Genomic DNA, 27,221 nt, shown 5'->3' with positions numbered 1-27,221 from the left:
ATCTTAAATGCCTTCACACTCAAGTACCACAAAAACTCCTCATGTCTACTGATGTCCCTCAGCCATGCCACATGGGACCCTGGCATGGCAAAGGCTCAAGGGATAGACGCAGGACACATGAACAAGGTACAAATGAAAGAAAATCCAGAGTGGAAACTGAGGCACGAGTGGGAGTGGGACCCCAGCACTAGAGAGTGTTGGGAATGAATCAGGCAGTGAGCAAGCATGGTTGAGTGGGTCCTGAAAGGGAAACTGGAAGATACCTTAGAGTATCAGGATGCAGAAGCCTTTCCAGGACAGCGAGGCTCCTGGACATAGGGAAGAAGGAAGCCCCTGAGTGCCCACCACCAGCCTATCATTTTCTTCGAAAACCTAAGTAGTAGGGAATGTCCGGGCCAACTTGAAAAGCCTTAGGCCCCAATAGAAACTTTCACTCAGAACGTACATCCCAAACCTGCACCCTCCATGCTCTTCTCTGTCATCTGACAAATGACCAAGCCTTGATACTAAACGGACATTTGACACTTCCTGTAAACAAAGCGGTTCCTTCATCTCTGAAAAGGGATCTGAGATAAGAAATGGCATCTTAGTGTGTAATTGAGGGTGAAGTCCCTGACAGGGGACAAAAGGCAGAAGGGGCTGACTCAACAAACATCACCAGCAGAGAATGCCAAACAAGGCAGAAGAACCATAGGTGGGTGGAGCAAGATGGGTAGAAAGCCAGAAACCACAGCCCAGACCTGGGAAATGAGAGGGTGGCCTACTCAGATGGACTACATCCTCAGCATCACAGGGGAAGGGGGTGGGTGCAGGGAGTTAAGTCCTGCTGATAACCTCTGACCTCAGGCCCCAGGGGAGAATCCTCCTACCTCCTACACAGGAAGTGAGCCTGACCCTGCAGATGGTCCTCAAAGTTCCCTCTTACTGCCCCTGACTAAGCCTTCTGTGCATGTTCTTATAGGAAGTCTACATTTACACAGATATTTCTGGAAGTGCTCGTGTAGGAAAGCAAGAGTAGAACTGAGCCATCTTCATTCTGGCTTGGAGGGCAATGACCTCTGATATGCAAAAATCTACTGCCAAGAGGAAGAAAGCCAGCCATGTGGCCAACAGGAGGGCTAGCCTTTGAATAGCTGATCCAATCCTCTGCAGCAGTGGTCCGTCTGCAAATAATGGGCTGGTGACCATATTACCGGAAGCCTTAAACAGAACCCTTCTGAACTGTAAGAAAAACCTAGCATGACATGTCAAGACCAGGTAGCTGCTGGTCTGCAGGAAAAGGATCTGTAAGGGGTTGGTTGGCCTGGTGTCAACGTGGATCTATGTGAACAGAAAGGAACATAAATGAAATCAAGAATAATAGTGTCTGGGCACTTAGGAATTGCTAAGTCTGGTTACCCTCTCTGAAAATACAACTCTAACTGTGACTCAAACACTAATGGATATATTATAGCATCAGAGAGAGAGAGAGGAGAGAGAGAAAAAGAGAGAGAGAGAGACTGACTGATTGACTGACTGACTGACTGACTGACTGACTGACTGACTGGCTGACTGTAGGATACTTTCTATGGCTCAACAAGGCTATGATGACACCGCATGGCCCAAGCATAATCCTAGACATTGGCTTTTCAAAATAAGATTTGATCCCACTTAAGTCTGTATTGGGTACTTTTCCTATTGCTGTGGTAAGATGGCCCCAAGAAAGCAACTTAAAGAAGAGTTTGTTTTGGCCCACAATTCCAGGGTACAGTCCATCTTGATGAGAAAGTTATGGCTGCATGAGCTTAAGGCAGTTGGTCACACCGCATCCATGTCAGGAAACATGGGTGGCATTGGTAATGGATGCTGTGCTGAACTCATGCTCTCCTTTTTGTACAGCCCAAGATTTAATCCCAGGAGCCAATGCCCCTCTCAATGAGTGGGTCTTCCTGCCTCAATTAACCTAATCAAGATAATCTCCCCCATCAGGCATGTCCAGAGGCCTGCCTCCCGGGGGCCATAGATTTCAAGATGAAAATGGAGAGTATTGATACCATATTGTCATACCTCAAACCTCTGAAAATGTATCATTCCTGACTGGTTCTACTCCAAAAGAGAACAGAGGAGGGGCTGTGCATCCAATAGCTTGACCAGCCAGTCTAAAGATTTCAGAGAGATAGAGATGAGTATCCACCAATAGCCAAGAAAATTCTACAGTTCCTCCCAAAATTCAGCTCTGACTAAACACCAATGGGCTGCTGGCAGAGTGGCTTCAAAAGAGAAGGAAGGCAGACTAGAAGCCCTACAGGGAAGCCCAGTGCCCAGAGCCAGGCAGAGGGACAGGGACAGGCGGAGCCAGCCCAGGTACTTGAACTAAAACCTGTACTTAGCACACTGACACTTTTATGCTGTTTGTGTTTTCTATAATTATTTCTTTTTAGCCTTGCCTTTGCATTCCCTGAGAAACCTACCAGACTAATAATAAATAATCATAGCTAACAATTTTGAGTGTTTACTATGTTCTCCTAAGCACTTCTAAAAGCATTAATATGTTTAATACTAGGAGACACCCTGAGATGGACAGGTGTTGCAAAGTGCCCCAGTTGACAGAGAGGAAAGGTGGAACTCGACATTGCTCACTGATTCACAGCTCCACTGCAAAGGGCTGGAGCTGGACAAGAACCCTGGCCTATGAGCTGAGCAGGGGCAAGGTTGTTTGCTCCTGCAGATGGATGGGCAGGGTTGCCTGCTGTTCAGGATCCATTGAGCATTGCCTTTGAGGTAGGGAACAGGGTAGTGGTAACAGAATCCTCCTGAGATATCAGGATGGGTCTAAGAGTCACAAAGTCAGAACCACAGCTGCCTGACCTTGAACATCACAGCCCTTCCCTTGGGCCACATCAGAACTCCACCCAGGGGCTTCTGAGACTTTCTTATCACAAAGAAAATGACTTATAGTGACAGCCTACACACATTCTCTAGATCTCTGCCCTCAAAAATGATGCCTCCTCTAGCCATTTCCTCCACCTAGGATACTCCAAGAGGAATCCCTCCTCTCCAGCACCTCTTAATGGCAAAGCCTTCCCCAGCTCTCTTGCAGCACCTACCCTCATCTACACCCATCCTGTGAGCCCCTCAGAGCCATATTTGTTACTAGGTCTGCCATGTTCTATCTTAAGGGAAAGAAAACCCAATGACAACGCTCACTATTCTCTGGCTGGTGACTCCCATGAAGTATGGGAGTGCCCCACTGTATTACCTTCCTTGAATGAACCTAAATATGACCATGAAGTATGTCAACATACAACAGGATACCTTCACCCTAACTGATTCTGTCTAAAAGGTTTGACTACAGATAAGGCAAGTTCTGAAGTTCTGGGTAGATATGAACTTGGGGAGAGGCTACCCAACCTGATTCCTTCATGGATCCCCTCCTAATCCCAGCAGACCTTTGACATCCTACTCCCAACCCATCTTGAATCGAATCTATCAGGACCAGATTTTCAATTCTCCAAGGGTCCCAGTCTCTAGTACTCATTTGTGATGGGGCCACCTTATCAGTTCTAGGTGACATCCTGGGGAGTGAATTCTACTTTGACCCCCCACTTCTCTGAGCTCTTCCGGGAAGACTGTGTGAGAATCTGGCCTTTGGACTCCCTACACAACACCTAAAGACTCAGGGCAAAAAGGAACTATGTATAGTTCTCATGTTCCTACACTCCTGTCCTAACTCCCTAAGGTTATGAGTGTTTGTTCCCACACAGGACAAGGGTAATGGTCAGCCAGGGGAGAAAGGCAGATATTGCTAAGGCCTGCCTGGCCACAGACTGAAGCCTCCAAGCTGGCTCTTGCTCAGTCTTTGAGAAGCCATCTGTTCTGATCCCAACACAGTTAATCGCAGTGACATTCCATTTCCAAGGTCTGTCTAGACTCACAGAAAATATTTTGATTTGTTTTCCCAGGGATATGCTAACGAGATTATTTGAACAATAAGAAAAAAACTCAAACTGGATGATTAAAACATGTCTGGATAGTGCATAAAGGTAGATGGTGGGTAAATCTGGGCCACGCTGCAACCCAGGTACACTTCATCTACCATGGACAGACTTGAAGAAAATTCAGACGTGATGGAATTAATCACAAGCAAGATCAAGGGAAGTGAACTAGCTTGCTGGGTTCCCTAACTCAGTGGGAACTTCCATCCCACCCTGGGTAAAGAACTGAGGTAAAGAGCAAGGCCTGGAACCTATAATGTTCTCAACACTCTTCAAAAAAGAAAATTGTCCAGAAAGTATGAGGGAAAAAATGGGTCCCTAAGCTCCACAACCCAAGACTGTTTCCATACGTTTTAGGAAAAACTGAAATCAGGGCTTTATTAAGCTCTGCAGCTGACTGGTGTGAAAAGTCAATGGACTTTATCTAGGGAAACAGTAAAGCTTATGAGAATCTTCAGCCTGTTCAGATTTCTTTTCCACCTTGTAACTATGTACCTAGAGGGTGGTCAGTAGCCAGCTGGAAGACTCCCCACATTACCCAGCACTTGGAGCAGATCAAGACCCAAAGTGTAGATCTGCCATCCCCAGGGAGCAAGCCAAACCTTCTGACAGGGCCGGATCGGGATATGGTGGTCACTTTCTGTTTATCACCTCATCTCCTGCACCTTGATATAGCAATAAATTAGCCTCTTCGCCTATTCTGGTTAAACTCTGGGGCATTTTGGACAGGCACTCCTTCATAGATACCTCCAAGCTAAGGGGAACCAGGGTTGCCCCTCGACTTCAGATCTCTGGGGAGTTCCCATGGTTATCCGTAAGCAATCCTTAAGTTGGGGGAAGATCCTAGAATATAAAACTGGGGTCTAAGAAACCACTCCCCATATGCCTCCTTCCAGATTGTCTGTTTCTATAACCAAAGAGGCCCACTGCTTCAGTATAGAGATGCACTTTATTGTAATGTTTGAGTCAACACTTGACAGCACTTAATCCCAACAAGATTCCATTACATCATAGCATCTTTGTCTGCATGACTGTGCTCCAAGATGTTCACATGACAACAAAATTGCCTGGTGCCACACTTTTCAAGAATATTCTCACCATTAAGTGGAATGTGAGTGTGATTATTAAATACATGGCCATTTCCTTACAGGTAATACCTATAATTCATAGACACTTTGGGAAGACATACTGGCAAATCTACAGACATGCTTGTACAGATAACCTCCTCATGAACTCTACACTCTGGTTCACTCAGGACAGTGACCTCACAATGGGCTTCATGAATGTAAGTGGGATCACCAGAAAACCTCCCTCTGACCTTCCAGCCCTAAAGCCTTAGGACCGCATCTCTCCCTAACCTTCGCAGTCCTATGTTTCAGGGTGTACACAGAAGGTGGCCCCAGTACCTGCTGTTAAACATGTAAAATCTAGTTAACGCAGAGATGCAAAACCGAGGATACCCTAGAAAGGTTATCTGTCATGATTAAGTTACCCCCAGAAAGTCTAAAGAAAAGGAGGAGCCACAGATACAGCCCCAGCCCAAGACAGATGGGGTACAAAGGAGTTTCCTGGGGTCCTCAGTGTTTCAGCTAAAAGGGGACATATGAGATCAGATAGCCCAGTCCCTCACCCCATTAATGAAGAAGCTATGTCCAGAAGGGAAGTAGGCAAGCCAAGGTCTCCTTTGCAGTTCTGCCCTGCACTTGAGTCAGAGAGAGAAAGACATGAGCCTGCATTAAAGCTGAGTAAGAAGTCTTTTCCTCAGTCTGTCCCCTGAAGCACTGTCCCCATATTCATGTCTCCCTTGGTGTTTCAGGAGCACACACACACACACACACACACACATTGACATACATGCACACACATACACACACACAAACACACACATCGACATACATGCACACACACAGACACACAAATATACACACAGACACACAGATACACACACACACAAAGACATACATACATGCACACACATATGCACTCAGACACACAAATGCACACATATACATACTCACAAAGACACACACACAGTACTGACAAATGCACACATATACATACACAGACATACACACAGTACTCACAAATGCATACATATACATACACAGACACACAAATACACACATATACACACTCAGACACATAGACACACAAATACACACATATACATACACAGACACACACAGACATACACACAGAGAGACAGACACACACACAGTACTCACAAGTACATGCCATCCACAGCGTCCTACACAAACACCCAGAATCACAAAGCACACAGAATGGCAATGAGATGCAGAAGTCCTCACTTTTTGACCTGACTGGGTAGGAAGAAAAAAAAAACTTATTACTTAAGTTCTAAACCCATGATTCTCCTCAAATCCTAAGATGATTAACCATCAATCTTCATTGACTTGCCTGGCTTGAGAATCACCTGGGAATTTCATAAATTCATTCTTTTTAATAGCTGAGTAGTACTCCATTGTGTAAATGCACCACATTTTCTGTATCCATCCTCTGTTGAGGGGCATCTGGGTTCTTTCCAGCTTCTGGCTATTATAAATAAGGCTGCTATGAACATAGTGGAGCATGTGTCCTTCTTACCAGTTGGGGCATCTTCTGGATATATGCCCAGGAGAGGTATTGCTGGATCCTCCGGTAGTACTATGTCCAATTTTCTGAGGAACCGCCAGACTCTAGCTGCATATGTATCAAAAGATGGCCTAGTCGGCCATCACTGGAAAGAGAGGCCCATTGGACATGCAAACTTTATATGCCCCAGTACAGGGGAAAGCCAGGGCCAAAAAGGGGGAGTGGGTGAGTAGGGGAGTGGGGGTGGGTGGGTATGGGGGACTTTTGGTATAGCATTGGAAATGTAAATGAGCTAAATACCTAATAAAAAATGGGAAAAAAAAGAGAGAATCACCTGGGAGACACACCTCTGGATTTAACTGGAGGCGCCATCCCATGATATGGGATTCCAGACTGAATAAGGAAGGGGAAAGGAGAAAGTCAATGAACACCAGTGTTCTCTTTATTCTCTGTCCTGATCCACCAAGATGTGAGGAGCCCCATCCTCGTGTTGACTGATTCCACCATGCCTTTCCCTCCATGGTGGGCATTGCTCTCTCAAGCCATGAACCCAAATAAACCCTCATCCTATAAGTTGCTTTGGGCTAGCTATTTAGTCACAGAAATGAGACGGGTGATACAGACCCTATGTTCACTCACTCGCCCTCCCAAATTTCCATAAATAAGGCAAGTCTTTATTCAGGAGACACCGAATATGTATTATCTGATTCCAATTCTCTGTTGTTAAACAAGGACTGAGAGGCTTGGAAGATATCACGTCAAGTGGGTCCAGGTAGTCTCAGAAAGAAACAAACTGCATGCTCTCTCAACATATTCAGAATCTAGCCAACATTATAACTATATAGTTAAACAAATGTACATGTGAGTACAGCAGAACATGAAGAAAACAAACCAAAAGAGGCTAAAAGTAAGTAGATGAAGAAAGACGGGATGCAGGTAATGGATATGACTTATAAAGAGAATATAAGCTGCTTGTTTTTCTTGTTCTAATTCTGTCATGGGGTTTTTGTTCTGGGTAATAGCAAAGTACATAAAATATATTCAACACTGGAAGTGTAAAATTTAACGTGACCCTCCACAACTTCCACTCAGAAAGCCTATTCTAACTGCAGAGAAGGTCAATAAGTCGCAAAGACTTTGGGTCTGATTAATTTTGGTCTGTGATATTCTCATTTATTTAAAAAACATAATAAAAGTGCATTTAAAATATTTTGAGGCTTCAGATGGTCAGGACTAGGCTCAGGGAGGACCCGACAGTTCTGGTCCAGCCTCTTCCCTTCCAGTGCTGCCAGCCCTCCCTCTGCCCACTGCTGCCATCGTAATGGGAAGTTTCACGGTGCAGCATCCCTGCTTGACACCCTGGTACCCTGGGTCTGATAGTTGTTATCATCACCATCACCAACAAACAGCCCAGGCATCATTTGGCAAGGCAACCATCAATGATCTGTGCTGATGTCACCATTTCACACAATGAAATCAAAAATATCCTCACTATGACTCCTGGACCCACAGAGGATGAGCAAAGAACAGAGTAAATTATTCTAGTACTGGCCATCTGGGGACACTAAGGACAATGTCATCCAACAGAGACATGAAAGGAATCTGAGGGGTCCACTAACCTGATCCATCTTAATGGTCAAATCTGCTTCCCTCCCACAAGCCTTCCAGGGATCTCTCTAACCCTGTTTCCAAAGTCATCATAAAATATGTTTTTTAATCGAAAAGGGCTCTACCGTGGGCTCTGCCGTACAGCACATTTGTAGGTCACTCATCTGGCAGCTTTCCAAGTACAAGGAAGTCGCCTGGATAGGCAAGATGAAGTTTGTTCACTAAAAGAGATCTTTTGCTCCTAAGAAAATTGGTTCTCCCTCCACTGAAATTCTCCAGCCCCCAGTGTATACTCAATTCCCACACCCTCCGTTATCTGGTTCTCTGTTCCTTGGAAAATGTACAGAGGGGAAAGGTGACAGAAGGAAGCATGAAGCGGGTGACAAAACCTCCAGCAAAAATGGTGACAAGCACAAAAAGAGATCAACAGAAAAGCAAACAACTGAGAAACTCCAGCTCTGGCAATAATCAGAGTAACCTCTAATATGCAATATGTAATCTATAATATGCTTATAATAATCTATAGACATCAGATGTACCAAATACACCAGTCACCATCCACACACCTTACCCAGTCACCCAGGCTGATCCCATGTAGTCAGGAAAAGCTTAGGATGCCTGCTGCAGGTCTCTAATTTAGGAAACAGAGCACTGAAGAGCTCCGTGGGTGTTCACCACACCCATGTCACAATAGGCCACCAGGCCACCATGCCACCTGGTCCAGAGCTCTCAGTGACACCATAAGGAGAATTCCATGTGGGCAGACAACATGGCAAAAACAGTTGGCTCTTCCCATCCTGGTACAGCAGAGGGAGGAGTGTGGGAAAAAACAATTTTCCTTTCTTCCCATCCCTGTCCCACCCCAACATAGCCATTTCAGGAGGTATGTAGGATTTTGAGACTAGAAGGCTTGCGTGTCCATAAGGCTAAAACAGAATAATTTTTTTTGAAGACTCCAAGAAGGCAGGTTAAAAGCTAGAGATAATCAGGGCTTGCTAAGTGGACTGATTGGTCTTCCAAGTGGGACGGGAAGCTCAAGGCTGTACTGTCCTGAGTCCCACTGCCTTAGGATACAGATGAAAGGGTACTACAGCACAGGGGGCTTGTGATCCTGAGGGTACTCCCTAGGGGAGAGGTAGAAGGGACTATCCCTAGGCAAATTTGATGCCAGTAGTTGTCACAGCCATGGCACATTGAAGCACTTAGGGCAGAATACTCAACAAATACTGACAGTTCCATAGTGGGGCGGGGATGGGGATGGGGGGCACATGAGGCTGGCCAGAGGAGCAGAAGCACAGACTGAAATCTGACTCCTATCTATAAAGGTTCTGCAGGACCCAGACTCACAGTTTCAGCATATGGGTCTGCACTCCTACAGGAGGCAGAAGAGTGAGCCAGCTGCAGGAGAGTCAAAAAACACCAGGAAACATGAGCTGTCCCCGGAGAACTGCAGAGCAAAGTCCACACACTCAACAACTGTGAAGTCTCTAAGAACAGCTCTGAAGGGGACCCGAGCACATCAGTGCAAGAAACAGAGAAGGCAACTTCCTGGAAAAGACAGAGATGCACAAAGAGGAGGTGACCATAAAGAACCTCTAATCTGATTAGGCACATCTTCCTGCACCAGCAGGGCATCCAGACAAGGGGTCCCGCACCTGCAAGAGCCCTGAGACAGGAAAAATGAGGCGGGTTACATATTCAGGGAGAAACAGACAGCAGCAGGCATGAGGGGCTGCCAGGGCCCTGATTCTTCTGGAACTTGCTTTGAAGGCCCCGGGACTGGAGCATGGCGGGGGAGTGAAAATCCATTCAACAAACATGGCCAATGGTTGCTCACTGCCAGACTATGTAATTGCAAAATCCATTTCCAGATGGCATGCTTGTCTGGGACACTATAGGCACCATGCACCCTGCAGGAGCCCTGGTGCTCCCATCCCAGGTGCCAGCTTCCTAGACTGGACCCAGCCTGTAAATCATACCTGATCCACCAGGCTCCCCACAGGTAAGCAGGTACTCCAGTGTACCCTCCCCCAACCTCTCGGAAGCCCAGAATCCTGCAGGGGGAGGCTGTTTTCCATCCAACTGGGCATTATCACGACTTTCCACACCTACCCACTATATCTCATTAATACAGAGAGTGGGAGTATATAGTGTCACCCATGAGGCCTCCATCCACTGCCCCCCATCCTGAGGATCTACTCATCTGAATCTCCAAGGCGTGGGGGTGGGGGTGGGGAGGAGACTGATCAAGAAACAGCAGAGCCATGCCTGCATTTTGTGCACCTGGCAGGTTATCCCAGGTCCAGCAGGGCCCACAGCCGAGCTTGGGCCCACTGGAAACCGTGCTCTAGTTAAAATACATCTATCTGCAGCATTCAGAAAATAGCCATCCACAGTATTGCTTTCAGCTATAATGGAAAACTGATGGCTTTTATCTCCCCAACTTTATGACTATTGATGGGATAGAGGCTGAGGTTTGATGACCATTTAATAGCCGACCCTGCGCAGTTAGAGGAGCATCAGAAAGCAATGAAAGTGCTGCGATGATTGTCTGGCAGAGAATTCGCCACTGAGGTCCAGGAAGCAAAACAACCGCCCTCCCCAGGCTCCGACACGAGAAGGGAAAAATCAAAGTCATAATCATTTCGCTTCCCCCCCCCCCACCTTCTGCCATTGACCTCTGGAGTTTGATCCAAAGGGGAGAGGAATGGGTAGGGAGTAAAGAAGGCCTGAGCCCTCATGGCCAAAGGAAGGGGACTGAGGGCTGGAGACCCCCGGATGATGGGTTCCTTAACATCTCCAGGTCTCCCCACCCAGTTTTCAGCACCCCTATGGGTTAGGTAGCTTCTAGCAGTATTATGGGGACTCGGAAAGGTCTGTCAGATTCACTTAGCGAAAGGAGAAAGAAGAGGTTTCCCCAAAGCCTGCCTCAGGCTGACCTGAGGTCCAATTGGCCTTCGACCTTCTGTCCACAGCTAAAAAGACAAATGCCACCTCAAGAGCTCTGTGTGTAGCCACACACCAAGCTTTCCCTGCCTTTCTACTCTGCCCTCTTCTACCCAACCCGCTGGCCTCTGCAGCGCCCCCTCCCACTCCCACTAGGACAGAGCAGGGTCTGCAGGCCAGCAGTAGGGCTGGGCACTTTGCATTCTTCAACTCTGCAGCATCCTAACCTGGAGAGTCGGCTCCGTGAGTGCTCACTGTACACGGGTGAGGACCAGAATTGGGATCCACAGCACACAAGTAGAAGGCAGGGATGCTGAGTAACCACAGAAATAGGAAGGTAAAGGGACCCAGGGGGTGGGGCACTGCAGAGCAGAATAGCAGGATACACGAGATCTGAATCAGGAAATGGGCAAAATGAGGGAGTGCTGTAATTTGGAAGATGCTACATAAGCTTCCTAGGGAGGATAGCAACTGATAAGCACTTCCCAGCTATAATACCTATGACAACAATGACCAGTGAAGCCTGACAACCCTTAGGGTACAATGATGGCACTCGTAACTTGGCAGAGACCAACAGCTCTGTAATTACACTTAAGAGCCACTCAATAGGAGGGAAATCATGCCTTGGACTAGAAAACATAGCCAGCTCCTGGGGTTGGTGAGGCCATGGAGCTGAAAGTAGAACTTACCCCACCCACTACACTAAACCAGCATAATCCGTAACCGCATCCTAATCCATATCCTCACACCCATAGAGAAGTGTAGCTCTCACCTCTCATAAGAGACACTTCTCTTTACAACAGGAGATCATTACAGAAAACCACAACTACTCCAAGAGCCTAAAACAAATGGTTGTGAGGTACAGGGCCCCAGTCGACACACACCTGCAGCACAACTTCTACACCTAAAGCTCAGGGAACATAGCAGAATATGGGGCAGAAAGATTTTAAGAGCCAGAGGACCAAGAAATCTGCAGTGGGAATGTAGCTCCTAGAAATGACGGGGGAGCTCCATTCATACCTCAACAATATGGCTGCCTAGGCAAAAACCAAACAATGATATCATCAATAGACATGCTAACAGGGAAGAGGGGAAACTCATGAGATATCACCCGTATGCAAAGAAATACAGGCTAAGGAGCAATGTTGAGAGACCGGGGGAAACGGTCTTCCTCAGGTCTGTGCCACCTGGCTGATTATACAATACCAAAGGGGCAGAATTGAAATAATGCACACACAAGTAATATTAATGGACTGAGCAAGTTCTATTTGTGTATTTAGACATATATGTGTATGTGTGTGTGTATATATAACATTAAAGAAAAAGACACCATGAGTTTTGAGAGGGAGCAAGGAGGGTACAGGGAAGGGATGGGGCGCGGGAAAGGGGAAGCCATAGCTTAATAACTACAGCTCTTTCCTGGAGCCTTCCAGGCTCAGGACTTATCATGCTTCATGCCTACTACTTGTTGGTGTCTTGGGGATTTCAAATTGTCCCCAAAACAGGCAATCATCCTTACTCATTTGAAATTCCCCCTATGTAGGTGATGAAGGGGTGAGGGACACAGGGACCTCAGAACCATAATTTTAACACTTGGAGAGCTGAAGCAGGAGTAGTGCCATGAGTTCAAGGCTCACCTGGACCACAAGTATATTCCAGGTTAGCTTGGGTTGCAAAGTGAGACATTCAAATGGCATTATTATTGTTGTTATTATTATTATAAAATAAATAAGACACCCACAGAAAAGCAAAATCCTTAAAGAAACAGAGCCCAAAAAGTGTATACCTCAGCCCTCAGAAACTCAGTATAATCAACATGCTCTCATATCTTTTTCTACGTCTCTCAACAGCCCCTTTTCTGACACAACTAGCCAGTTGGTGATTTAGAGATATCAACACACAGATATATTTCTCAGCTATTCTGCTTTGGGCATCATCTTTCCTAAAGTCTCGGGATGACGGCTAAGAAGGTCTCCGCATCTTTCTAAAGATGCTCAGGCCAGTCCTGGTAGAGCACTGGGGTAGTCAGAGGGAAGCAAGCTCTGCCCTCCGTAATGACCACTCAGCAGAGAGCAGTCCCAGCAACAAACAGGAAAACCTCCTGCCTGCTGTAGTGACAATAGCAGCTGCTTAATTCTGGCTTACAGCTCCCCTTCACCTAGGGAAAATAGCACACCAGTCCCAAGAATTCTCTGAGGATATTCTGAGCATCCTCTCTCCCCAGAGGACCTAGAATATGGCTGTCCCCTACTGTCTAACCCAGATACACATTCCTTAGATGCTAGCAGTGTACAAACAAGGAGACAGGCAAGCTGTGAAAGCCATTCATGGAGACACAGTTCACATGGGAAAAACAGCATACTGTACCGACTAGGGAAAATGTGGACCACATATTTAGAGAACACAAAATAGCTTACAGAACAGCACACGTGACATCATTTTTCTTTTTTAATGTATGAACATCCTTTTAAGAATAGTCTGAGAGTGTACATTCTCCCAAAGTGACATCCAAAGTTTATTTCAGGGCATTTGTATTATGGATAATTTATACCTGTGTCTGGCCTGAATGACCTTTCACGAGGATGATGATGATGATGATGATGATGATGATGATGATGACGATGACGATGACGATGATGATATGATTGTTTCTGTTGTTTGTTTGTCTGCTTGTTATTTTTGGCTTTGAGACAAGATCTCTAGATAGTCCACACTACCTGGCCTGGAACTCTTGATCCTCCTGCCTCCACCACTTTAAGAGCTGGATTTACAGATGTTAGCCACCACACCCAGTTTTCAATCATTCCTTACAACGAATTCAGAGTACTTTTTTAAAAAAAAAAGAAAAAGAAAAGAAAAAAAACTAACTGAATCTCCTTTTGAGAATTAAACAGAAAAAAAAATAGGTAAGAGGGAGAAACAGGCATCACACTGGGACACACAGCTGGCTCCTTGCCACTGCCCAGAAAGACAGAAGATGGGAGTCTTACAGACTACCTTGGAAAGGACTAAAACATATCTCTGACCCCACAGTCAGTCATCTAAAACCAAGAGGGGCATCTGCATCTCTGAGGACGAACTGAACAGCAAAAAAAGCTACCTATTTTCATTTCTCACACACACACACACACACACACACACACACACACATACACCACACACGCACACACTAGTCACGCCCTTCTTCCACATGAAGCCCCTCTCTCACTGAAGCCTCTACCATAAGGCAGCCTCCCTCCTTCCTGTCCCTGCTATTGGACCCACTCTCCTCAGCACCCGCCCTCCTTGGCTCTCCAGGGCTTGCCTGCAGCATGCAGTTTAATCCTCACAACTCTTAATTAAACCAGGCCTCCTCTTCATGGCTGCTGGTTCACAGGGTTAGCCCTGCCTCCCCAAATGAGCTTAGAGCTCTTTGAAGGAGCTCATGTTCTCTACGTGCCCATGCGCCAAGCTGCTGCTCACAGCCTTTCATGAGTTATTTCCCTTAATCCCACCATCTCCACCCAAGCGCTTGCCTCTCCACTGAACTCCCAGATAACAAATACCTTTTGTATTTGACATTGACACTTGCACATTCAAAGGTTTTCAAACAACAGCTCTGAGACCTAAACACCCTCCCTGCCCTGTGCCATCTCTTAGCAAACTCCTTTTTCTCTTCTTCCATTCTCAAGGCTTGACCAGCTAGTCAACTGTCATACTAGAGACCTTGATAGCCTCCTGGATTCCCTTTTACTGTCTGCCTCCAGTGAGTCCTCAGAAACTGGCCCTCAAAGGACCCCATGTCATCCCTTTGACCAGTTTCTCTTTGTTCAACAACCTGCCTTTCCAGTGTCACAAGCCCACTACAGTAAGGCCTCCTATTGGACTCTATGTCTCCAGCCTCCAACTATTTTATCCACAGAAGCATCTTTCTAAAATAGCAGTTCAGGTCATGTTGTCCTCCTGCTTAACTACTTCATGACTCCTCAATGTCTTCCAGAGAAAATCAAACTTGCTAGCAAAGTACAGATGGGCTGGGATCAGCTGGTCCCCTTGCCTCTTCTGCACTAGACCTCTATGATACATTCCCTCTGCGAGAAACAGAAGGGTCACCTCAGAATACAAAACTACTTCTCCTTCAAGGGTAAATTACTTCCAAGAGGGCTTCTCTAGTGACCCTGCCAGCTGTGAGGGCTAGCCTTCCACCTATAGCCCTAACAAGCCTGGTGGCACCTTTGAATACCCAGAGAGAAATCTAAATCCTCAAATCCATTTCCTAAATGGGCTACCAAGCCACTGTACTTACAAACAGAGGCTCTTCAATCAGTGTAAAAAGTAATGTCTGCATACTCATGTGGCTCATGATCAAGACCCAGGGCTGTCTGACCCACTCATGATACAGCTCCCTGATTCTTTTCTGAAACACATCTTGGTGCCCAAAGTCCAGCCCCCAAGAACAGAAAGAAGTACTCACTGGCTCAGGAAGACCTGAGCCAAGCAAGATAGGGGAGGGTATTTCAAACGTCTCTATATGAGCAGCCATACGAATGGGGACTCATATAGATTCATATAGAGTCCCAATTTCTCAGTAGGTGGGTGGGCGTCACTAGCAGCCTAAGCTATTCAGAACCTTCCATAGTAGCACTACTGTGAAAGGCCTCTGAGTCTTGCAAGAAGGGCCTTAAAAAGATTCTATCATGGTTTGAATCTGAAACTACTTCCACAGGCCTGTGTTTTTTTTAAAGCTTTTTCACCAATTGCTAGTGTTATTTTGGGAGGCTCTGGGTCACGTGGGGTAGGCCATTGAGGGTAATATTATATTCCCTGGTTCCTGCCACACTCTGCTTCTTGGATTACCATGAGGTAAGCAGCCTGTGCCACATGTTTCTACTGCCATGAACTAGTCTGTCGTGCCATCCTCACATTGGTAGACCATGAGCCAAAGAAATCATTCTCCTGTTTCTGTCAGGTATTACATCATGACTATGTGAAAGCAACTGACAGGCCATGAAGCCAGCATGTAGCTCAAGGACAATAGGGCTCACAGTACTCATGAGGTGAAGGCTACCTCAACTCTACTGAACAGTAAGGCAAAGCCCCCGATGTTGGGCACAGGGGAGTCCTTGGAGAACATTCCATCACAGGAGCCCCCAAACAGCCCTCAAACCCCTTCAATAAAGCACTAAATGCCTCCTTGTGGAAGACTAGAAGAGCTGAAAAGTAGAGACTGACTCCTACGCTGCTCCTAAAGCCGTGACTCAGACATGGATGTCTTCCACAGTTGAATGACTTGGGCCTAGAGCTGGAGAGGTAAAGGCATCGATGACCATATCAAGAGCCAGGTGGGGTTGAACCAGAGTCCAAATTGTAACATGTGTGCTCTTCAACTGAAAATGCAGTCATATCCCCATAAGCCTCACCAATGGAAATATTCGAACCATATTTCCAACCATATCCTTGGTTCCTCTTCTCCCACCAGAGTCTTCCCAGGAAGAACTCATTATCCCTCAGTTTAAATACCACCACCCTGCTAATGAGACCCACCACCACCCCCCAAAAAAATTTACAAACCCACTCAGGTACCAGAGCCGTCCTGAAACACCAAAGTATTACTGTGTCCCAAATAGAATTCCTGATCAACCCAGGATCTTACCCAACTGAAAAAGTGGCTCCACGCCAATGCATAGATGTACCCCTTGAGTCATCTCAAGAGTGTCTCCATCACACTCCCAAACCCATCTCTAAAATCTCCCTACCTACCTTATCCACTTATCACCCTGCTCACTGTAAGTATACTATTAAGGTTGGCTATACCTTATCCAAAATGCCTGGGACCAGAAGTGGCTCAGCTTTCAGATCTGAGAATATTTGCATGTAAATACTAAGAGATAATGAGGAAGGGACTCGAGTCCAAAAGGGAAATTCGTTTTTTGTTTCATGTACATGTTAAACAGACATCCTGGAGATATTTTGTGTAGTATTTTTAGCACACTTATGTTTGGACTGCAGCCCATCTCCTGAGGTCAAGGATGGAATGTTCTGCTTGTAGAGTTGCATTGCTATTCAGAGAGGTCTCAATTATGGAGCATCTGGCAATTCAGATTTCCAGATATGGGATGCTCAACCTGGATAAACCTGTGCTTACTCATCCACTGTCTCCTCCATCAGACTGTCCCAAGGAGGTGAGGTCATCCCTACTGTGATCTCCAAGGTACCTCCAGTGTCGAGCACCGTGTCTAGTGCCTGGGACAGAGTAGGGGCACCACACACACTCGTTAAATAAGTAAACTGACACAGTGGTGGCATAAGGATATAAAAGGGGGCCTCATCAAGAAGGAACACACCAAGTACCAAGTGAAGGGTACAGAGAAGCTCAAGACAAAACCCACACAAGGAGCCAGCTGCCAGAAGAGGGTTAAGAGGAGCAGATGAGACAGGCTTGGCAAAGAGTGAGTTGACGTGCAAACTCTAAACCTCAATGTGCACTTTGCAGAGGGAGCTGTTGGGGGATGAGTAGTTTTAGAAGTCATGATTAGTCATGTTAGAAGCAGTGGGCACTGCTCATGATAGGATTAGTGATCTAGGAGAAAAGAAAATTCTCTGTCTCTCTGTCTCTGTCATATACACATACACACACACACATACACATACACACACACACACACACACACACACACACACACACACACCAAGGAAGAGACTACAGGAGAACACAACCAAGAAGACTGTCTCACACTGGCATCCTGATCAGAGACTTCCAACTTCCCAAACAGGTAGAAAACAGCATAGTTTAAGTCATGTAGTCTGTAGTACTCTGATAACATCCAAAAGTGACTAAAACACCAGGCAGGGTGCTCCTCACATCAAATGAGAGTAGAAACAATCATAGATACAATGGAAACAACTTGAAGACAAGCTAGCTAAAGGCTGTCTGGCCCACTGTGTATAGACACAGATAGGCACATACACATGCACGCACGCGCACACACACACCAATAGGAGAAGCATATGGACTTATATCCTCCCACTCCCTGCATCACTAGCATCCCCAAGTGGACCCTCTTCCTCTACCCGCAAAGATGAGGCAGAGCCTTAATCACAGCTCTTCAGTGGGAGCCTTCCCCTACCAGGGACCATACCTCATCAGTGCTGGGTGTGAGTTCTGTGGGGCCCAGGTGTCTGGAATAGGGGATGGGATGGATAGGGAAGGTTAAAGATGCCCCCTCCTCAATGCTGCTCTGCCTAAAGCAGCCACAGCAGGAAGTCACACAGACTCTATCATATAATCTAGGTATCTAAGCCGGAGCATCTGTGAGTTGATGTCCCCAGGCCTTTGGAAAGTAATAGTCAACATTTCTTCCCTGTGTCAACACATCAGAGGAAGTTCCAGGAAGAGCCCTTCCCTTGACCCAGAATGAAGAAGAGCAGGGGCTCCATGGGAGCGACATGGGTCATGTGGGAGCAAAGCTGCTGGGCCAAGGAGACACACACCCTGTGGGCCCACAGCTCCTCCCTCCTCAGGAATCTCAGCAGCGAAGCCTTTCTCTGATCCAGGCCAGGAAGGCCCTCAAAGGAGGCTAGATCCCACCTTCCCTAAGAAAGATGCTCTCCAGTACCACCAGAGTGGACCTATGAGGTGGCAGCAAAAAAACAGGGGCTTCCAGAAAAGCCTAGTGAGAAGTGCCTTCATCTAAGGATGAAGGTCCCCACTGTTTCTACAGAGTCAGCCAATACAGTGGCTCCATGCGACTCCAAAGACCTCCGATTCCCTGGTCATGAGCTCTCCAACGCTAACACAATGCCAGGCCCACATAGATGATCAACAGAGTATAATAAAGTGAACATAGACTGTTCACAAGACCCCCGGTCTCCCTTCTAGAGGCAATTGATTGCCTTAAGAACGACTGATTGGGTTCCAGCCAAGACCTATCGTAACTTCCCAGGCCAGTGGCAGACATTGCTAGTCAGTAACAGCTCTCTGTACTATCAAGGGAGAAACTCGGTGTCCGTCCCCAGGGAATTGACGGTGTTACCAGAGAAGACAGAGATTCTTAAGCATTAGGAGACCCAAGAACCTTTCCAGAATGTAATGAACACAGTAAGGTTCTCTCTAAAATGTGCACCCAAAACTTGGTATATCATATCAAGATACACCAGGGCTTCTTTAAAAAAAAAAAAAAAAAAGTAAAAGTTTGGAAGTCCTTAGCCTCCTGATCACTTTGGAAATAAGTCTTTTGTTATTGGTTAGAGATGGTCTGCTGAGAACACCAGCCAACAAATCCTACAGAGTCAAAGAGATGCACATGCTCAGAGGTCAACACTCAAACCCCAGTTCAGGACAGCCTGAGAAAAGGAGGCTACGTTCCCTCCACTCCTTATCCCAGCCAGCTTCTCCTTTAGGACAAAGACAGCAACCACAGCACGAGTGGCCCAGGACTACTGGGATAGCCCCAGGCTGGAGTCTATTTGTGTACATCCTCAGCACCCAGAGGTTAAATCACAGCTCTGTAGATGGCATGGGTCCAGCAAGAGGTTATTTATAGTCTGTTGGCAGACCAGGAGGAACAAAGAACTCCAGGAGCCATTTCCAAATGCAGCCAGCCAGAGATAGTTAGTAAAACAGCAGTTGTTCTTCCCACAACTTCACAGCCACTACAACACACACACACACACACACACACACAGAGAGAGAGAGAGAGAGAGAGAGAGAGAGAGAGAGAGAGAGCCACCACACCATGCACACATACACACCACTCACACACATACACACGCACACACACAAACCCACGCACATGCACACACATGCACACACATAAGTGCATGCATACACCCACAAATGCATGCACACAGGCATGCATCCATTGGATGCAAGCTGAGAAGATATAAACAGTTGTGTTAGAAAATGTAAAAGTAGCTCATGACCCACTGGAACCTGGAAACAATCCAGTCAGATTCCACAGACCTGTTCCAAAAAGCTCCCAGCTCTAGGCTCCCTATCAGATGCTTCTAAAGGAAATATCTTCCCTGCTCATCCTCAGATTTTCAGTTAGCTTAAGTCCACAGCCCTGAGGCCTAGGGTGGGAATGGGACAAAAGCAGAGCCTGGAGTCTTAAGGAAGAACTGCCAGCCAGATAGACTATGAGTATAGCGGGAAGTTTTGACTCACAGAAGGTCCAACTACCCAGGTCAGAAGAGCAGCCAGATAGACTGTGAGTATAGCGAAAAGTTTCGATTCACAGACAGTCCATCTACCCAGGTCAGAAGAGCAGCAGGAGGATTCCGAAGCACATCCAATGAGTCCAAGGTCAAGCTAGCAGATAGCCCTGATTAGCCAATGCTTCTCCAAATGCTAGATCAAACGCCACACTGGTAGTGACATTTAACAAGACAGTCCAGCATGATCTACCGTACCTCACCCAGGTAAAACAGACTAACTCTCATGCCATGCCACCTAGACTTTGGCAAAGCTGCTTCCTTCCACTCTGAAACTCCTGGTCCAAGACTCTGACTCAGCAAGAAGTCTCAAGATACATGGGCCCCCTCCACAGAAGAAGAGGCAGGACTGGCTAAGTCGGGACTGAATGCTACGGAAACGGAGCATGGCGGAAGTGGATCTCCAAGGTAGGCTGCAGGGAATTCCTAAGGATGGAAACTCCTCTCCCAAAGATTCAATCCCCAAACATGGTTTTCCATTGTCCCCATCTACCCAGCTTAATTAACATACCCAAGAAAGAGAGGGTCTTCACTTCCTGTCCCAAACCCCCCATGACATTTGTCACCACTATCTTCATAAGATTCCTACCTGTGTGCCCATTCTGGAAGGCAGAAACCTGGAAAAGGCCAAGCCAGAGGAAGGGCACACAATGCCTGCCTGGGCACAGTGCAGAGTCAAAGTCCAACTTGATGGTCTCCAGATGACCTTTCAAGCCATCTTTAACCTCACAGAGCTGAGATTGGCACCGACAGGACCACCAGGGACTGCTGGGCAGTGGGTCAGGGGTCAGATCTGTGGGAGCTACATAGAAGATAGTACCCTCTTTTCTTCTAGGCCCATCCTGGGAAGACCATGGGTCGAAAGCCCTTGAGGCTGGTCCCAGGAGCCTGAAAACCAACTGGAAAGACTTTATCCCACAGATCCAGGCAATAAGATAAGATCCCAAGAGATGTCATGAATAAGTGTCTTTGTTTGATCGGCATGGAAACCAAGAGCCCAGGAAAAGACAGAGCCCACTGGATAGCTAGTCAGAAGACCACACACAGGTCTCCAACTTGGAGTGAATGCCATCCACCACCTGCCTGTCATTCCACATCTCTGTCTCTGGGTTCTTCTCAGCACAAGCTTCCCCGCACACATAAAGCTCTGACTTGAGGGCCAAGTCCCATGCAGGGAAATTGACTGTGCTCTGACATCCCCCCAACTGCTCTGTCAGACTCATCCAAGATGCAGGGGTTTTTTTCCTCATTCCTTCCCTTCTTTCTCTGGGAGCCCATGTGACATCTGCATACTAGAGGAGATGGTAATGGGACAGGCAAAGGTGGGCTCAAGAAACATCCTGGTTGGAAAAGGGAACTCGCATAACCTCATCTTGGGGGCAAGATGAACTTCCTACCCAAAGTCTGACAAATCAGGCCATGTCCCCTAAGTCAATAATTTTGATGCAGTGTTGTCTATGGATCCCTATAGATAGTGGTCCTTGAAGTCCGCATCCCAATGCAAGCGGCTCATTTTCTTGGTCAGTCTTTCATTCCTCAGAGTCCTCCATCTGGACCTTCACAATGCCTAATGGTGTCTAAACATCTGTTCTGACTCCATAGTGCGGTATTTCCCACAGAATTCTCCTGATCATGGATGCCCCATCTCCAGAAAAATAAGCAAACAATCTTTTGGTTTTGTTTGGAGCCACTAAAACACTCCAGTCACACATGACTTCAGCCACTGGAGCCAAATATCGTGTGGATATCCATCCTTCCTCAAAAACAAACAAACAAACAAACAAACAAACAAGCAAACTGGTAAGTGGGCACAATGGCATTTGTCTGCTGGGGACTCCTAACTTGAGACATCTGAGTAGCTTGACCCTAAACACCTACCTGCATAGGAACACTACAGCCTGCTGGTATTGTAGATGTACCTGGCACACCTGTAAGCACAGAATCCCGAGCCTGGACTCATGCTGCTCTGACCAGCTCTTTCAAGGCTCTGCTGTTCATCTGCTCTGTTGTTAAAAGTTGCTGTGTATGTCGGAGTCTGGCAAGCTTAGGTTAGCATTTAGCCCACAGGGGAGACTATGTCTCCACTCAAGAATTAGCACGCTCTCTTCCATGGTGTTTTAGGAATTATATGGTCCATCCAACTCCCCCATAATCCAAGTCACCAGGAAGCTCAGAACCCATGTTCAGAGCTCTGCCAGCCTATGCAGTGAAGGTTTTTGCTAGCTCCTGCCTTCAAGGGCTCTCAGTTGCCACTGCCAACCCCTCTGTTGTAGTAGGCACAGGCCTATTTCAAGTTGCTTTCATTGGTTGTATCTAAATGCATGCTTTTTTAAAAAGCAGATGCAAAAAGTCCATTTCTTCACAAGGCTTTCCCTGAGCCTACAGCCAGTTCTATGGTTCAATCCCTTCTCTAGACACTGTGAAAGCTTGTTTTCCAAACCAAACAAAAACAGAGTCTCCCGTTCCAGCTGTACACTGGCCCAGATCTCCAGGATCCAAAAGAAACTCTCTTCCATCCTATATCCTCCTGAAGACTCTGGCTTCAGCCCTCTGCCTTCTGAATAAAACAGTTTGGACCCAGTGCCTCTTCTTCTAGCTCTTCACCAAGCCTGGGCCACAGCATTTGACTTTCAACATACACAGACACATGCATGCACACAATCTGAGGCCCTTGGCTTGGCAGATTCCACCCTCTTGAACCCCCTTCCTTCTGGATTCTGAGTCACTGCTTCCTCATTTTCCTGTAACTTCCTCAGCCTCCCTGTCTTCTGCTGTATTCTTTGTTCCTCTCTTGGGTATGCATGGGTGTTCCCTGTAGAGTCAAGCCTGTTCCCCATACCAATAGCTCCACTTTTCTACTGACCATTGAGGATGCTCCAGTCAGCCGGCACCTCCAGCCTGAGCTCCTTCCTGAGCCCCATTAACCCTCCTCATTACATGACTGGGCTTTAATCATGACCAAGCACCCAAGAACACCTATATCCATCTCTTCTATCCAGCTTCATGACTGAGTTCAGTAGTCATCAGTGGAAATACCCCAGATGCTGCCAGGACTAGAAGGTAATGGTCACCCTGGTCCCTCAAACACTGCATTTACAACACCATCCCCACAGGATAATTACAATGTCTCATCATTATTCAACTAGGAAACAAGCAATTGCCAACCACACAGCCATCCAATTAGTGTGTTGTTGAGTATTCCCCATGGGCACATTCTGAATGCAGGAAGAGGTACAGAGGCAAGTCTTCTTACCACCTCTAATGAAACAATCCACCTTATCCCTACAGCCACTACCTTAGTCCAAGGTGATATGCCTGCTGTCATATCAGGCCGCACACTTTAACAGCCAAAGTAGCAAGATGGAGTCTAATAACAATCACAGCTCTAAAATGCCTGTGTCATACGACCTAGGGCAAGAGTCTTTCTTCCTAAGTCTGTTTCCTTCCCTTCAAAAATGGCAGCAATGCCTACATCAGAGACTTTCTGTAGGGTTACTGGATTACAAGCCTAAAGCCTTCAGAACAGTGCCCAGAACACAGTAGACAATGAGACAACAGCAATCACCCCTTCTCCAGCAGCCCTCTCTCACCAACTGCTGAATTTCTCATAAGCCCAAACTCTCCCTCAAGCCTCTCCTGAGTGACTCAGGCCTGGACCCTCTCCTCAGTTCTCAAGCCTCCATCAACTCAGTAACCACCCTCAGGACTTCCTCAGGCACATGGCCCGCCCCTGTTCTCCCTTTTCTGGAAGCCCCAGCCATGTTCCCCTGAACTGAGTCCACATCTCCTTAAAGATACACAGCTTGTAAGTGTCAAAGTCAGGATTTGAACCTAGCACTGTCAGACTCCAGAACCTAGTCCTCACTCAACACTAGCTTGGCCTTGCACTCAGCGAGCAATGAACTGGCTCTCAGGTCACATCCCTCTGATGGGACAAAGGCACAGACCTCCCTTAAAATTGGAACAAAAACCTCTAACAGTTCTTTCCTCCTGTTAGAAATCGCAGATTTGAAATTGTAAGATCCTTGGGTGCTCTGTTTTGTCTTCCCTTGAATTACTTAGCATAAAGCTGGGCACAGTAGACAAATAATAAACCCATTCTGAATGGAATAACTGGGTGAGGGACAGAAAAATGCATGCACTGTAAATGTACGGGTAAATGGATACATGGAATTATTTTGCCTATTATCAATCAATGTTAACCCTTTCAGCACCTTCTGCTGGGCTCACTTGTGGTCATAATCCAAGTGACCTTGTAACATAGGCCAACCACATGAGCACGCCCCAGCATCCGTAGCTTCAGCAGCTCTTACCGGCACAAGTGGTCTGTACGACACAGGCTGCGCAGGTCCAAGCAATTGGGCTTCTCTTTGTCCTCATAGGAACAGCTGGGCAGGATGGTTTGCCGGCGACGCTCGGCGCATGCCTGGTCCTGACAGGAGCAGAAGAGCATGCGGTAGGTATACTCGCTGGGCACACGGTCGAAGAACTGGCGCAGGGCCTTGTGGCACTTGCGGCGGTTGCAGCGTTCGGTGGGAGAGATCTCGCGGTTGCAGATGGAGATGTAGGAGGAGCGGAGCTTCTTGCAGTTGTCGTTCAGGTTGCAGGCCTTGGCGGCATCCAGGCAGTGGTTGCTCTTGGCACTGACCACCGGGTCTGCCCCTGTCCCTGGAAGGCAAAGGGGAACACGAGTCAAAGATACACATGGACACAGGGAATGGACACATGTGACCACTCAAGATTGGTATGCTCCCATATGCCCACTCTGTGCCTCGGTTTCCTCGGTTTCCTTGTCTTGGAATAAGGATCATTTCCAAGAACAGATGACTGCCGGGACCACTGAAGATGTTAATTATATGCCCAACGTGCATGAGAGTTACAGGCAAGGGGTTCGTGGCAAGGACAAGGAGAGATTCAGAAGGAGACTCTCGATCCAGAGTCTTAAACTAACCTCAGCTTCATACACTTGGAAGTGGCTGTTTGCTTCAAAAAACACGGAAGCAGGAGTCATGGCCCTGTTTGGAGGATGAGGGTAAAGAAATAATGTGTCTGGCTCTGAGTCACATAACTTGGAGCCCCTGTCACTTGTCCCCCGGAAATTCAGCAGGACTTCGGGGAAGTGGCACCACTGGCATTTGGAGTGAGGAACATTCATCATTGAGCGTTGTCAACAAGGATGCTCCCCCACCCCTGTAACCACCAAAACTGTTCTTCTGTATCCTGAGGGGATATACCTGGCACTGCCACTGTCACTGCCACTGCCACTGCCACTTAAAGGGAAGCATAGTCCTCTAAGTGTGAAGGGAAGGCTACCCCAAGTTGAACTCTGACCCCGCAGGATGGACGACCAACCATGAGACAGACAGGCTGGGTCTCTTGCCCTAGTGTTTTGGATTTGTGAGGCATTGTCTGAGGTACACAGTAGGAATCACAAGGTACCTCTACAGTGGCTGTCCCAACCCCACAGATCTTAGCTGTACCATGGTGATACCTATCACAGACACCATCTGACTCCATAGCCAACCAGTTCCCACCTAGACAGATTCTCTTGTCCCTCTGATAGTGGGCATAGGGAAGGGTAAGGCTCCAATCTGCGCATGCCCATCTGAGATCTTCTGAGGAGCCAGGTAGGTGATCATCCAACCTAACCTGTATTTTACAGATTTTTTTTAAAAAAATGAATTCTGGACGAGTCCCAGCGCTGCCACCGTCATCCAGAGCACTGACAGAACACTAGAGCCAGAAGCCGGGTATGCAGCACCATCATATGCCAGGCAGAACAATCAGCCCAGGCCAGAGGTGATCTCTTCCTCCCCACACCCCCGTCCATGTTCAATCCTCCCTGTGTATCTCTCTAAATGCAAGAACTTGCCATGGGGTGCAGAAGAATCAAAGTCAGACTTGTAGACACTATGACCCCTCCATGGCTATCCCTGGTGACTCCATATGCAGTCCCTGGTCCTCAGATGCGTGTTCATTAAACATCTATAGATTCCCAGCTCTGTGGAGTCCTCTGCTGGGTGCCATGCTATATATCAAAAGTACTAAGAAGAAGCCCCAACTAAAGAGCTGACCACTCCAGAGAGGAAAGCAAGAGACAGAACCAGGCCAAGGACTAGGCTTTGTAGAATTGAGCCTGCTTTCAAAGTCCTGGCTCAGCTACTCATCAGGTGTGTGGACAAACCTTTTTTTTTTTTTTTTTTTTTTTTTTTTTTTGTCTCAGTTTCCTTATCTGCAAGGTAGGACCTATCAACATGCAACTTTGCAAACATGAGAATTTTCCTTATAGGTTTCTGGCCTTTGCATCATGACTTTGCCCTGTCTGCTAGAACATTCCCATTGGCCATATGAGTGGGTATTGTTAATTGGGGGGTCTCCTCATGGTCATATTATTCCCTTAAGCAGCTGCCCCATTTTCTGTTCCCCTTTAAAACAAACCACTATTTTTCTCCTTCATCTGGGTCTTGTTCTGCATTTTCTCTCAGAACTACATTAGCCTGGCAGCTACTCTTCTCCCTCGTCACTGATAGGAACCCACAGGCCTAGCCTTTCCCAGCATCTCACTCTGTCTACCTGAACCTCCCTCCTCACTTGTGTTCACTCTGGCCTCCCTGGTACATCCTTGCTCAGGTTGTTCTGTTGGTTCTTGTCTGTGTTCTTCAGAACCCAGCCCTCCTCTCTGGGGACCTGAGGCTATCATCTCATCTCAGGCCATTAAAAACCAACAAACAGCTTCTGTATCCTGAGACCTCTCTTGAAAACCCCAGACCCATATGTTTGCCTCTACTTAACACAACTACCTGAAAACCCAACACCCTTGTGTCAAACCCAGACCCCAATGGCTCAACTGACAGTCAACTTAATCCTTCTGTAAGAAGCCATACAATGCAGCTCCATCCTTGACTCCTG

At 47.0% G+C, this 27,221-nt stretch overlaps 1 protein-coding gene and 1 long non-coding RNA gene across 8 annotated transcripts in view; one reads left to right on the top strand and one right to left on the bottom strand.

The window, feature by feature from the left end:
- Positions 1-27,221, bottom strand: part of Gfra2 (glial cell line derived neurotrophic factor family receptor alpha 2) — an 89,734-nt gene that overhangs the window by 29,143 nt on the left and 33,370 nt on the right. For all 3 annotated transcript variants that reach the window (NM_008115.3, NM_001302094.1, NM_001302095.1), the window contains one exon: positions 24,626-24,980. In NM_008115.3, coding sequence (NP_032141.2) covers positions 24,626-24,980 — 355 coding nt within the window. The remainder of the gene's footprint in view (positions 1-24,625; positions 24,981-27,221) is intronic.
- On the top strand, positions 8,879-26,413 carry Gm34588. Of its 5 annotated transcripts, XR_003950988.1 has the most exons (5): positions 8,879-9,057; positions 9,500-9,752; positions 10,046-10,176; positions 20,555-20,720; positions 25,975-26,413. It is a non-coding gene; the product is annotated as a predicted gene, 34588 (long non-coding RNA). The 5 variants fall into 5 exon arrangements; XR_001781333.2 differs by having other exon boundaries at positions 8,879-8,974; positions 9,500-10,176; XR_001781335.2 differs by lacking the exon at positions 9,500-9,752.

The sequence above is a fragment of the Mus musculus genome, chromosome 14 (assembly GCF_000001635.26).
Source record: "Mus musculus strain C57BL/6J chromosome 14, GRCm38.p6 C57BL/6J".
Classification (NCBI taxonomy): domain Eukaryota; kingdom Metazoa; phylum Chordata; class Mammalia; order Rodentia; family Muridae; genus Mus; species Mus musculus.
This window is presented reverse-complemented; position numbering and strand designations above follow the sequence as displayed.